Source organism: Pan paniscus, chromosome 15 (assembly GCF_029289425.2).
Source record: "Pan paniscus chromosome 15, NHGRI_mPanPan1-v2.0_pri, whole genome shotgun sequence".
NCBI classification, from domain to species: domain Eukaryota; kingdom Metazoa; phylum Chordata; class Mammalia; order Primates; family Hominidae; genus Pan; species Pan paniscus.
This window is the reverse complement of record NC_073264.2, coordinates 68,573,779-68,586,899: the sequence shown is the minus strand read 5'-3', so window position 1 is coordinate 68,586,899 and position 13,121 is coordinate 68,573,779. Positions and strand designations below refer to the sequence as shown.

At 51.3% G+C, this 13,121-nt stretch overlaps 1 protein-coding gene across 5 annotated transcripts in view; it reads left to right on the top strand.

The window, feature by feature from the left end:
* The window catches only part of TMEM229B (transmembrane protein 229B), a 45,347-nt gene extending 36,953 nt beyond the window's left edge, over positions 1-8,394 (top strand). For all 5 annotated transcript variants that reach the window (XM_034937156.2, XM_003824070.5, XM_034937157.3 and 2 more), the window contains exon 3: positions 4,753-8,394. In XM_034937156.2, coding sequence (XP_034793047.1) covers positions 4,771-5,274 — 504 coding nt within the window. In that variant the 5' untranslated portion in view covers positions 4,753-4,770 and the 3' untranslated portion in view covers positions 5,275-8,394. The remainder of the gene's footprint in view (positions 1-4,752) is intronic.
* Positions 8,395-13,121: the final 4,727 nt, after the last annotated feature.

Here is a 13,121-nt window from a genome sequence, read left to right as displayed (position 1 = left end):
GTAGAGATCTGGAGGACAGGATTGGAGGCAGGGACGAGTTGTGAAGGGCTTTGCCAGCCGTCCCCAGGGGTTTGAGCTTTATTTACTCTGTAGATGTTGAAGATCCACTCGTGGGCTTCAAGTGGCGAGAAACATCGGATTTGCATTTTAGAAAGGTTGCGTTTTTTCTACACACTCTTTCATCCTGTGATGAGTGAATTAGAAGGAAGAAGGCAAAGCTGGGAGACCTTTGGAGTCATCCAGGTGAGACATGATGAGGGCGTGAACCAGAGCAGTGGCAGCAATGAGAATAGTAATGAAGAGGAGGGGATGGATCCCAAAGATATTTAAGAGGTGGTAAGGGTGGGAGTTAGTAGCTGACTTGGTGGCTTTCCCTTGGCCAGTGGGATGATGGTGGGCATGGCTTAGCCAGGGTCTTGAACTACACTTGTACAGCTAGCCTTGCTCAGCTTTGTGCCTCTGCCCTTGCCATGAGAAGAATATGCCCAGGCAAGTCCACTGGGCCCTGGAGGAGGATGAGAGACAGGTGGAGTGGAGCTATGCTGCCCCAGCCGTCTGCCAACCACAGACATGTGAGCTGTAATAGTAGACGGTAGTTGTTTTAGGCCAGGGTTTTTGAGATGATTTGTTATATGGCGATTGCTAACTAAGAAATGTCTTTATTCTTCTCTTGAATGCTTACTATGTGCTGGGCTTTGTGCCAGGCACTGGGAATACTATGCTGAACCAGGCAGGCAAGGCCCTCACTCTCAGGAACTCATGTTAGGGTGGGGATGTGGCAGAGGAAGCCAGACAGACTTTGAGACCGCTGGTTCTAACTGGGTGCATGGTGGTGCCATTAATTGGGGTGGGGGTCTTAGGAGAGAAACAGGTTTTGGGGAAAAGATAATGGGTTTGATTTTATTTATTTATTTTTTAGAGACAGAGTCTCACTGCATTGTCTAGGCTAGTCTTGAACTCAAGAGTTCTGGGCTCGAGCGATCCTTCTGCCTCTGCCTCCCAAAGTGCTAGGATTACAGGCATAAGCCACCACACCTGCCCATGGGTTTGATTTAGGAAAAGAGTTTGGGATGCCTGTGGGACATTAGGGGGAGCTGTCTAGGGAAGAGCAGGAGCTATAGGTGTAGCACACAGGAAAGAGGTCTGGCCGGGGACCGAAATTCTCAATATAATATTGAAAATAACCTGTAGCAAAGGGAGTGAGACAGAGTAAGTGCTGTAGAAATTCAGAAGAGGAAGAGAGGACTTGGGACCTGGGGGAATGAAAGAGATTTTGTTCTGAAGGTAACCTGCAAGCTGGTTTATACTTACGGAAGTGAGAGGAGAAAGGCACGTCTAACAGAATGAATAGGACCTGCAAAGGCATGGAGATGAAAGACAGGAAGAGCTGGATTGTGAGGAAAAGGCTGAAGATGTCAATCGGGGCAAGGTCATGAAGAATCTTGAATGGCAGGCCAAGGATGCTGTTGTGCTTCATTAGGAAATAAGGAGCTATCAAACATTTTTTTTTTTTTTTTTTGAGACGGAGTTTCGCTCTTGTTGTCCAGGCTGGAGTGCAATGGTGCGATCCCGACTCACTGCAACCTCCACCTCCCAGGTTCAAGCGGTTCTCCTGTCTCAGCCTCCCAAGTAGCTGGGATTATAGGTGCATGCCACCACATTTCAGCTGAAGCAGGCCTGGTCACATTAATACCTACCCATCCATTGTTTTTTTGTATTTTTAGTAGAGACAGGGTTTCATCATTTTGGTCAGGCTGGTCTTGAACTCCTGACCTCAGGTGATCTGCCCATCTCCGCCTCCCAAAGTGCTGGGATTACAGGCGTGAGCCACTGTGCCCAGCCACTATCGAGCATTTTTGAGCAGGGGAGTGACATTTGGTACGTATGTCTAAGAGATGGGCAGTCATGTGCAGGGGATGAGTTCTGCAGTAGAAAGCAAGAGATATTGGTTCTAATCTCAGCTCTTCCATTTACTGGCCCTGGGATATGGGGTAAATGATGTCCCCTCTCTGAGCTCTGTCTCACTGCAAAAAAATGGGAGTAAAATTTTCTGACCTTCACATGAATCTTTTTTATTTTATTTATAAATATATTTTTTGGAGAGGGAGTCTTGCTCTGTTGCCCAGGCTGGAGTGCAGTGGCATGATCTTGGCTCACTGCAACCTCCGCCTCCTGGGTTCAAGCAATTTTTCTGCCTCAGCCTCCCAAGGAGCTGAGACTACAGGTGCCCGCCACCACACCCAGCTAATTTTTGTATTTTTAGTAGAGACAGGGTTTCACCATGTCGGCCAGGTTGTTCTCAAACTCCTGACCTCAGGTGATCCACCCGCCTCAGCCTCTCACAGTTCTGGGATTACAGGTGTGAGCCACTGCGCCCAGCCTGAATTTTAATTATGTAAGAACCATGACAAAATGCGAACGATGTGCTTGGAAGACCACAGAGCAATGCACAAGGCTGGGTAGGTGTTAATGTGACCAGGCCTGCTTCAGCTGAAATGTGAGGCTGGAATTCCCAGACAGGTGTGCATACTACAGATGCCATTTCCTTAACCTCTGTCTTTTCTCCCACCTTGGAGAGGGGATCGACAGAGATGTGAAGCCATTAGCAGCTGGCAGAGCTGGGATTTATGTTCTCAAGCCCTACCTTCCCATTCTTGATGCAGTCCCACACCTCCCTCCACATGAACAGGACATGTCATTTAGAGAGGGCCTGCCCAGGACAGGCCTGCGTCAAGGCCACAAAGCACCGGCCTGTGCAACAGTCACTATCCTCAAGGAGTTCACATGCTAGTTGGATCATGAGAGCACGTACCTCAAAAAGCCATTGGGGTGGCACCTGATAATGGGCCAGGTAAGTGGTGCAGACAGTCGCTGGGGGAGGGCGAGGAGAAAGTAGAGAGAAGCAGCATGGGAGCCGGGCCTTGAAGACTGGTGGGGTTTAAAAGAGGGGAGGGGAAAGGAGCCAGAAGGACTGGGGAGGACTCTTTCCTGTGTCAATCCATTGGTTTCCCCTCAGCACTGAAACCAAACACCAAAACCCCATTTAATGGAGCAAAGACAAATGTGACCACAATGAGAGAACCACCTCACACCCATTAGGATGGCCATTATAAAAACAAAACAGAAAATAACAAGTGTTTGGGGTGGATGTGGAGAAATTGGAACCCTTGTACATTGCTGATGGGGAATGTAAAATGGTGTGGCCACTGTGGAAAACAGCACAGTGGTTCCTCAGAAAGTTAACCATAGAATTACCATATGATCCAGTATTTCCACTTCTGCATATGTACTTGAAAGAGCTGAGAGCAGGGACTCAGACAGACCTTTGTACACCCGTGTTCATAGCAGCCTTATTTTCAGTAGCCAAAAGGTAGAAGCAACCCAGGTGTCCATCAATGGATGAATGGATAAACAAAATATGGTGATATATACAATGGAATATGATTCCGCCTTTAAAAGGAAGGAAATTCTGGCTGGGCACAGTGGCTCACGCCTGTAATCCTAGCACTTTGGGAGGCCAAGGCGGGCGGATCACCTGAGCTCAGGGGCTTGTGACCAGCTTGGGCAACATGGTGAAACCTCGTCTCTACTAAAATTCAAAAATTAGCCGGGCATGATGGCGTGCGCCTGTAGTCCCAGCTACTCAGGAGTCTGAGACAGGAGAATCGCTTGAACCCAGGAGGCGGAGGTTGCAGTGAGCCAAGATCGTGCCACTGCACTCCAGCCTGGACGACAGAGCGAGACTCCGTCACAAAAAAAAAAAAAAAAAAAAAAAAGAAGGAAATTCTGACATGTGCTGCAACATGGATTAACCTTAAAGACATTAGGCTAAGTGAAAGCTAAGCCAGTTATGCTAAGCCAGTCACAAAAGGACAGTGTTTGTATGATTCCACTTATATGAGGCACCCAGAGTAGTCAAATTCATAGAGACAGAAAATAGAATAGTGGTTGCCAGGGGCTGAGGGTATGGGGAATGGGAGTTTGTATTTAATGGATGCAAAGTTTCTGTTTGGGACAATGAAAAAGTTCTGGAGATGGTTGGTGGTGACAGTTGCACAACAATGTGAATGTACTTAAGACCACTGAAGTGTACACTTACACATGGTTAAAAAATGGCATGCACACACACAAGGACAAATGTGATGAGTCACTTACATCTCAGAAATATGAGTGACATGGAACTGTTTGAGAAGAAGTGGAGGAAGAAATGGGGTCCCCAGTGGATAGGCCTGCTGAGAAATCAGCAAGTAGTCTAGAAATGGGGCTGATTGGTGCAGCAGGCCAGCCGACTCTTCAACTGACCACAGATAATCCAAAAAAGCTCTAGGGAGTACAGACACCTCCCTCTAAGTAGCATTTGGGTAGAGTTGCAGAGAAGTCAGTGGGGTGGGTGGGTTATTCTGTTCTTTGCTCTGTTTTTTTGTTTTGTTTTGTTTTTTTTGGAGACAGAGTCTCACTCTGTCTCCCAGGCTGGAGTGCAGTGGCGCAATCTTGGCTCACTCCAACCTCTGCCTTGCGGGTTCAAGCGATTCTTCTGCCTCAGCTTCCCAAGTAGCTGGGATTACAGGAGCGGGCCACCACGCCAGGCTAATTTTTGTATTTTTAGTAGAGACGGGGTTTCGCCATGATGGCCAGGCTGGTTTGGAACTCCTGACCTCAAGTGATCCGCCGCCTCGGCCTCCCAAAGCGCAGGGATTATAGGCGTGAGCCACCGCGCCCGGCCCTCACCTGTCTCTCTTGCGCCCCCCGCAGCCAGCCCCAGTCGGCGCCATGGCGTCTGCCGAGCCCCTGACGGCGCTGTCCCGCTGGTACCTGTATGCCATCCACGGCTACTTCTGCGAGGTGATGTTCACAGCGGCCTGGGAGTTCGTGGTGAACTTGAACTGGAAGTTCCCTGGGGTCACGAGCGTGTGGGCCCTCTTCATCTACGGCACCTCCATCCTCATCGTGGAGCGCATGTACCTGCGGCTGCGCGGCCGCTGCCCGCTGCTCCTGCGCTGCCTCATCTACACGCTCTGGACCTACCTGTGGGAGTTCACCACCGGCTTCATCCTGCGCCAGTTCAACGCCTGCCCCTGGGACTACTCCCAGTTCGACTTTGACTTCATGGGCCTCATCACCCTGGAGTACGCCGTGCCCTGGTTCTGCGGGGCCCTCATCATGGAGCAGTTCATCATCCGCAACACCCTCCGCCTCCGCTTCGACAAGGACGCTGAGCCCGGGGAGCCCAGCGGCGCCCTAGCCCTGGCCAACGGCCACGTCAAGACTGACTGAGCAGGAAGCGGGTGGGGGGCCTGGGGATCTCTCATGGAACTCATGGACAAAGAGACCAAGCTGGTGAGGTTGCCCCATCCATGCAGCAAAAGCCCTGCTCCGGCCAAGCCTCAGCCCTATAGGGCACACAGAGCCCCCTAACCTCCGCGGGGGCCGGTGTTGGGGGGCCGTGGTCAGGTGTTGGGGGATGGGATGTGGAGGCAGCAGAGGGACATTGGGAAGGGTCCATGGATCGCGGCCCATTTCAGGGGTTGGTGCCAGGAGGCCTGTGGCTGAGCAGCGATGGACTATGTAGTTGACTTTGGAAGCAGCAGGCCCTGTCCTGGCCAAGGGACAATGAGAATGGGGCCGCAGGTGGGAGGCAAGGCCTGACCTCCCTCCCTCTGATCTGGATTTAGTTGAGCTTTGGCTGGTTCCATTAGGCAATATTCAGGTGCTTGCTTGCAACCAATACCTCCCCAGGGGCCTGCTGAGCTGCAGCCGAGGAGAGACTGGGCAGCCAGGAGGCTGCGTGGCAGCAACGCTGATCTGCAAGGGCTGGGAGACCCTCCCTTGGCTCCTCTCCCCTCCCCCAGGGCCCTGCGCTGCTCCCTTGGCCTTCTGGGGCCCCCGTGGTGCTGGATTCCCACCAACCTTGGGCTTTTGGAGGTTTCAATCCCCGTGTGTTCGGTGGCGTTTCCCCCTTTTCTGTCTTGTTTTCAAAGCCTTTACCACTAGCGGCTCTTTATCCACGTCGGTCACCACACCTGCCCCACCCCAGCTCCCTAGCCAGCACAGGAGCTGCCGGAGATGAAGCCCTGAGACACCCCCAACCCTCACCCCCTTGCAGCCCTTCCCTCCACTGTTCCGGCTGGCCTGATGCCTGGGGAGTTCCTGAGTTACACCTCCCTACCCCCGGTCTAGTGGGCTGTGGCAGTGCTCCCTTCTCAGTGGCTCAGCTGAGAACAAATGATGCCCTCCAATGCACAGGCAGGCTGGGTTAGGCCCTGTGGATCCACAGTGGGGACCTAGAGGCAAGTCAGTTTGGTGGGGAAAAGCCAGAATTCTAGGTCATCTATTCCCTACCTGGTTTATTTTCAAGCCAAAACTGAGCAGTCTAGCTTTCTATGGGATGGAGAAGCCAGGTATCCAGCATTGGAGACTGATGGAGAATGAGAGGAAGAAAGAGAGGAGGACCTTGCAGCTGTGGAAGGCTCCTTGGAGCCTCCTTTGTGGGAGGGTATCAGTTCTGGTTCTGCCAGAGCCTCAGCCCTGGTAGCAGAACCTCAGGGCTGCCCCTTTCCCCAAACTCCTCCCAGCAAGACTGACCCTTTGAGCTTACTCCTTAAACAGTATTAACCCTGCCACACTCATGGGCATTGGCACCTTGGTTCCCCTGCCCCACTTTGTCCTGTGACAGGTCCATTGCTGGCAGTGGACAGGTGAAATACTCACTCCAGCCTACTTCCGGCTCTGACTCTCACTCCTCAAGGGGAAGGGTCCGTTAGAAAGTGGCCCATCCCATGGTACATGGTCTCTTCTTGACCACACTAGGACTCTTAGGTAGAAATTAGCCTTCCCCTTTTTATGGATCATTACAAAGTGACGGTATCACCTGTGGAGAGAATGTCCTCTTCCCTGCTGGCTGCCCTGCCCATACTGTGCAGGGTGTGGTGGGGTGGGCCACAGTTGTGTCCTAGGTCTGGAGAAAAGCTTGCAGACTCTGCCTTTGGCAGGATTTTCTGCAGTTAGCCCTGTCCAGAGCAGAACGAAGGGTATTTCCTAGCCTATTTCCTGGGCAGGCTCCTCAAATCCAGGGATGAACTACTTTCTGCAGTGGCCAGCCCTCCTTTTGATTTTATTGTGGCCCCAATTCCAGGGCTTTGGGGGTTACAGAGAATCAGGCTTCCGGTGGGAGTAGATTGTTTTCCATCTATAGGTGGAGAAAATTCCAGGAGGAGAATATTGTCTGGCTTCCCCGTTCTCTCTGGGCAATTGTTTCCTTGGTTCTCTCTCCAACTCCATGTTGTCTTAGGCTCCCAGCACCCCTTCAGGCCTTCCATGTGGGCCCCTAGACCACACTACCCACCTTCACACTTGCATTCCACAACTCAGTCCAGTGGCCAGCTTGTTGATGCCTCCATAATTCTCAGCCAGAGCAAATCCTTGGTTGGCCCACCAGGTCTTGCTGCTCCAGAAGTTGCCTTGTGGGCATTCCCTGGCACCATTTCCTCTCTGGGTCCTATACGTTCCCAAGTGCAGGAGGTGCTGGGGGTATGCCTGTGTGCCTGGCAACATCCAGCATTGTGTTTCTGCTCCATCTAGGTGTCCCATTTCTCCAGTTGCCCCTCATAAGGCATCAAACCTCCAGCAAAGGAAGGCAACAACCCATGGCCTGACCACGGAATCTACAGGTTCAGATCTCACCAGGGATAGCCCAGACTTCAACTCTTGCTTTTTTGGGTATCAGGGCCCCAATCCCTTAGTGGCCAGGGACTCAAAAGTTTGGAATAATCCCAGCCCTGCCAAGCATTAAGGGTGCTGGTGGGGAGTGTTTGCTGGCTGTTCATGAACCTCTGGTGTCCTGGGCCTCTCTCCACTAGACATGGCAGCATCTCTGAGTTACAGATTGCAATGTGTTGCCCTGCATGGTTGAACTGCTTCTGACATCTGCTAGGCATCCCATGTGCCCTGTCCCCTCTTCAATGCCAGTGAGTCACAATGGCCTATGCTTATTCACAGCAATAATACCTAGGGAGTCCCCATGAAGCCCTTTTGTCCTGGTCCCTCACTCTTTGTGGGTCTTCTGGGGAGGCAGCTGCTGAGTGGGTCAGTTCATGAGAACCTGCATTTATGAAGCCCTGGGCTGTGTAGGCATCACCCTGGGATGCAGACAGGTTAGAGGCCCAGCCCTTAGGGGAGCCATGGCAGGGAGAGTGCCTTCCACCCTGAGGCCACCCAGACCTGGAGGAGATGCAGGCCCCAGCTCTGCTAAAGGGCCTTTGAGGTGGGTGGGACTGTCTCTTGAGAAGGACACACGACCGGTTTGTGCGCCCATTGCCTGCTCTGTGTCTCCGTTGGTCCCTCTGTCTCTTCCTTTTCACATTTGTGCACATAAAATATACTGGTGTTTGTGTTCCAGGACTGGCTCTGGCCCATCTGTTTTTCCTCTTTTGGAGCCACTTTCTCAGGGGCTCCTGGAGGCCAGGCCCTTTGCACCCTGGCATCATGCCCTCCTGAACCAAGAGGGCCGCTGGGCGGGGCTGCCCTGTGGAGGGGGCAAGTGACACTCCCTGCCAATCCTTCTTGCTGTCTCTGCTCTGACACTCTCTGGTAACCTGAATTCACACCCTGACCCCAATTCTCAGGTGGCATAATGTGATCCAGGCCTTACTTTGGTGCCACGCTCCCAGGCAGAGGGGGATCCCAGGCAGTATCCAGGTTGACTGCAGGTTGGCTGCAGTTGCCCATGAGACGAGCTCCTCCTGGAAACACCAGCCATGACCTGGGACATCTCATGAGGCAGGAGGGACCAAGCAGGGTGGCTGAGGGTACCCCCAAAGGCATGGAAGGCCAGAGCCCTTTACTTTGAAAGTGATGTTACACTGAAAGTCATGCTTCGAAAAAACAGCTCTGCACTCCTCTCTGGCAGCCCTGTTTTGTTGGAGAAGTGCATTTGGAGGGAGCAATCTCTCCCCCTTTATGTACCTCTGCTCCATTGAGCTTCCCTGTCCTCCCACCACCACCACCACCACCACCACCAGGCCGCTGCCCACTTTCCTCCTTCCAGGAAGAGGATGGAGGGTTCAGAAGTTGCTCAGTCAGGCTGGGCATGGTGGCTCACACCTGTAAACCCAGCACTTTGAGAGGCTGAAGCAGGAGGATTACTTGAGCCCAGGAGTTTGAGACCAGCCTGGGCAACATACAGAGACCACCATCTCTACAAAAAAAAAAAAAAAAAAAAAAAAGCCAGGCATGGTGGCACACACCTATAATTCCAGATACTCAGGAGCCTGAATCAGGAGGATCACGTGAGCCCAGGAGTTGGAGGTTGCAGTGAGCTATGATTGCACCACTGTACTCTGGGTGACAGTGAGACCCTGTCTTGAAGTTGCTCAGTAATTTCAGCTAAACGCAAATGGCATGGGCCCCCTGTCACAGCTGGGTTATAGAACACCCACTGCTTTTCTGGATGGAGTAGACAGTGTGCTTTCTAAATCATCGGGAGGGCCCTCTGCCTCCCTCACTTGAAGGTTTTCATTTCTTTGGCTGAAAGCTTTTTCCCTTATGAAAATGAGCTAGCATTAAATCCCCAGCAGTCATTTACATGTTAGCATAAACAAATATACAAGGTAGTTCTCTCAGAACAAGATTTTATAGAAAGAGGCAAGCAAAATGAAACAGGGTCTCCTTTATGGAGCTTCAGAGAAGAGGCAAGAGGCAGGTCCCCGAGCGAGAAGACTGAGGGGGCCCAAGACCCTTTTTTTTAAAAAAAAATTATTATTATTATTTTTGAGACAGAATCTCACTCTGTTACCCAGACTGGAGTGCAGTGGTGCAATCCCAGCTCACTGCAACCTCCGCCTCCCAGGTTTAAGTGATTCTCCTGCCTCAGCCTCCCAAGTAGCTGGGATTACAGGTGCATGCCACCAGGCCCGGCTAATTTTTGTATTTTTTAGTAGAGACGGGGTTTTGCCATGTTGGCCAGGCTGGTCTTGAACCCCTGACCTCAGGTGATCCACCCGCCTCGGCCTCCCAAAGTGCCAGCTACTTCCCTACTCTAGTCAGTGGGCACCTGCCTTTCTTGACACTTTCCTTCCTCACCTCCTCCACCCCTCCCTCACCCAATCCAAAGGGCACTAACAACACTAGGTGGAGAGGAATGCCCCAGGAGACCTAACACTAAGGACTTCATCCACATCTTCTGAAGTCTGCCTGGACTTTGCGAAAGCCTAATGTTTACTGACAGTGAGTACATGACTGTAGTCTTGCCTGGTCTTCCTGGGTGCCCGTCTCAGAAGGCTGCAATGTTTAGACTGCCCCGGTACAACCAAGGGAGGGAAACAGAGGAAAAAGGAGTGACTGATTCCTCATACAGCAGGTTAGAGGAGCCAGGTCTTACAAATTGAAACACTGGCCAGGTGCGGTGGCTCAAGCCTATGATCCCAGCACTCTGGGAGCCCGAGGCGGGTGGATCACCTGAGGTCAGGAGTTAGAGACCAGCGTGGCCAACATGGTGAAACCCCATCTCTACTAAAAATCCAAAAATTGGCTGGGTGTGGTAGCATATGCCTGTAATCCCAGCTACTCGGGAGGCTGAGGCAGGACAATCGCTTGAACCCAGGAGGCAGAGGTTGCAGTGAGCCGAGATCGCACCATTGCACTCTAGCCTGGGTGACAGAGCAAGACCCCACCTTAAAAAAAAAAAAAAATTGAAATAGCAGTTGTGGTTCCCAGGCTAGCCTCAAGACTGCCAGTACTGTGACTGCGGCCAGGCACTGAACTTCGGGCCCTACATGCATGCTCTCATTTCTTCCCATTTCAGATGGCCACCATTATTTCTGTTTTATGGGAGAGGTCTGTTGGCAAAGAGTCGGCCACCCAGATTTACCACATTTCTCTGCAGAACACTCTTTTGTTCAATATAAGCAGAGACCTTCCACCGGGGGCAGGATTTGTGGTGAGTCCAATGCCCCTTTGTACTTGATGAGTTTCTGGATGCCTTTTGAGTCCAGCTCATGTGGGTGCTATTTGCAGTTAAATTAAAATGTTTGGGAATGGGAGGGAAGGGAGAGAGAGGGAGTTATAAGAAAGGAGGTGTAGAATGCTGTCTTAGCCAAGACTTAAGACAATTGGCACAAAGATCCCGCCTAGTGGAGGAGAGCTGTGAAATTGTGGCCTCTACCAATGCTGAGTTTAGCCTTGATACCCTCTCCCCTCCCTCCCTCCTTCCCACCCACAGCCTTCTTTTTGCCCTGGGCCTTTTCTCTTTCATCCTATTTCCTTGTCTTGGCATGAAACCTGGGCCCCTGGCTGTCAGTGCCTTCAGAGTGTTTGAAACTACCAGCTGAAACCTTTCTCCTAACAAGATAAGAACCTTCTCCTGGTGCCTTCTGAAAACCCAGATAGGACTGAGAACTGACCTGTTTAACTCATCAACTCCTTATTAGATACCTGCAGTGAGCCAAGGACCAGGCTAGTTCCTGTGATGCTGAAGATGTTGAAGGGAAGCCCATAACATTACAACGTTGACCAATCCTCCAGAAAAGCAGCTCTAACAGAGGACCCTGGCTGTCTACGGGGTTGGGTAAGGATTCTTCCAGGAAGAGACAATTTTCACACACTCAAAGGTTGATAGGTTGATTACTGATACTTTCAGAGATAGGCTGGAGTCTTTTTTTTTTTTTTTTTTTTTTTTTTGAGATTGTGTCCCCCTCTGTCACCCAGGCTGGAGTGCAGTGGCGCGATCTCGGCTCACTGCAACCTCCATCTCCCGGGTTCAGGTGATTCTCCTGCCTCAGCCTCCTGAGTAGCTGGGATTACAGGCCCGTGCCACCATGCTCGGCTAATTATTTTGTATTTTTAATAGAGATGGGGTTTTGCCATGTTGGCCAGGCTAGTCTTGAACTCCTGACCTCAGGTGATCCACCTGCCTTGGCCTCCCAACATGTTGAGATTACAGGGGTGAGCCACTGTGCCTGGCCCAGGCTGGAATCTTATTGTCCAGAAGTGCAGACATTTACTGTGCCCTGCAAGGTGCCTAGCTGGGTACAGTGCCGAACAAAGGAAGCACGTAGTGAGTGCTTTAAGAAACTCTTGACAAGTGGAGTCTTAGTGAACCCACCCTAAAAGCCAGGCTGAGTGTTCCAGAACACCAGTTCCCAGGCTCTTTTGGGAACTTGAAGCTAGGAATCTATTTAGACAACAACCATCCATGCCATTTCTGTGCCCACCACCATAGAGCAGCTCACTGTCCTCCTCCCTCTTTCCAAACCATTAATCCCTGCAGAGCCCTGCCAGCATTTCCCTCTTAGAGTCTTCCGGCCTTGGCCAAAGACCCAGCTCCACTGATCCACCCATTGTTTCATTCTGGTAATACACTTTCTTGGTTTGGGCAAAGGTAGCCTTTTAGTGCCAAACAGTACAGAGAAGGAGATCCGCAGATGATATGGTCTGGCTCTTTGCCTCTGTCACAATTACAGCTTCCAAACAGAAAGGAAGTTTTCTGGTTTAGAAGGGTCCACCAGATGGCGAAGGGTCCTGGGGCTGAAGCTTCTTAGTTAAAGTATGGGGTTGTATCAGTGTCCTAGGACTGCTGTAACAAATTACCACAAAATGAGTAGCTCTAAACAATGGAACTGTGTTCTGTCACACTTCTGGAAGGCAGAAGTCAAATCAAGGCATCAGCAGGCTGCATCTCCTCTGAGGCTTTAGGGGAGGATCTGGCCTTGCCTCTTCCAGTCTCTGGTGGCTGCCGGCAATCCTTGGCTTCCTAGGCTTGTGGCAGCATCACTCCCATTTCTGCCACTGTGGTCACATGGCCTCCTCCTCTTCTGTCTCTTAAAAAGACACTTACCATTGCATGTAGGGCCCACCCGGGTAATCCAGGATGATCTCATCTTAAGATCCTTAATTACAACTGCAAAGACCCCTTTTCAAAATAAGGTAACATTCACAGCTTCAGGGGGCTTGGACATGGCTACATCTTTTTGGTGGGCCACCATTCAACCCAGTGTAGGGGTCGAGAAGCAGATTTCTGCTGAAGCCCTTGCATTTTGTACCCACTTAGGAATTCCATGAGGAGTGAAAGCTGGAAGCACAGTGTGTGGTCATCTGGGAGGGAACGCAAGGATTTAGGCATCCCAAGA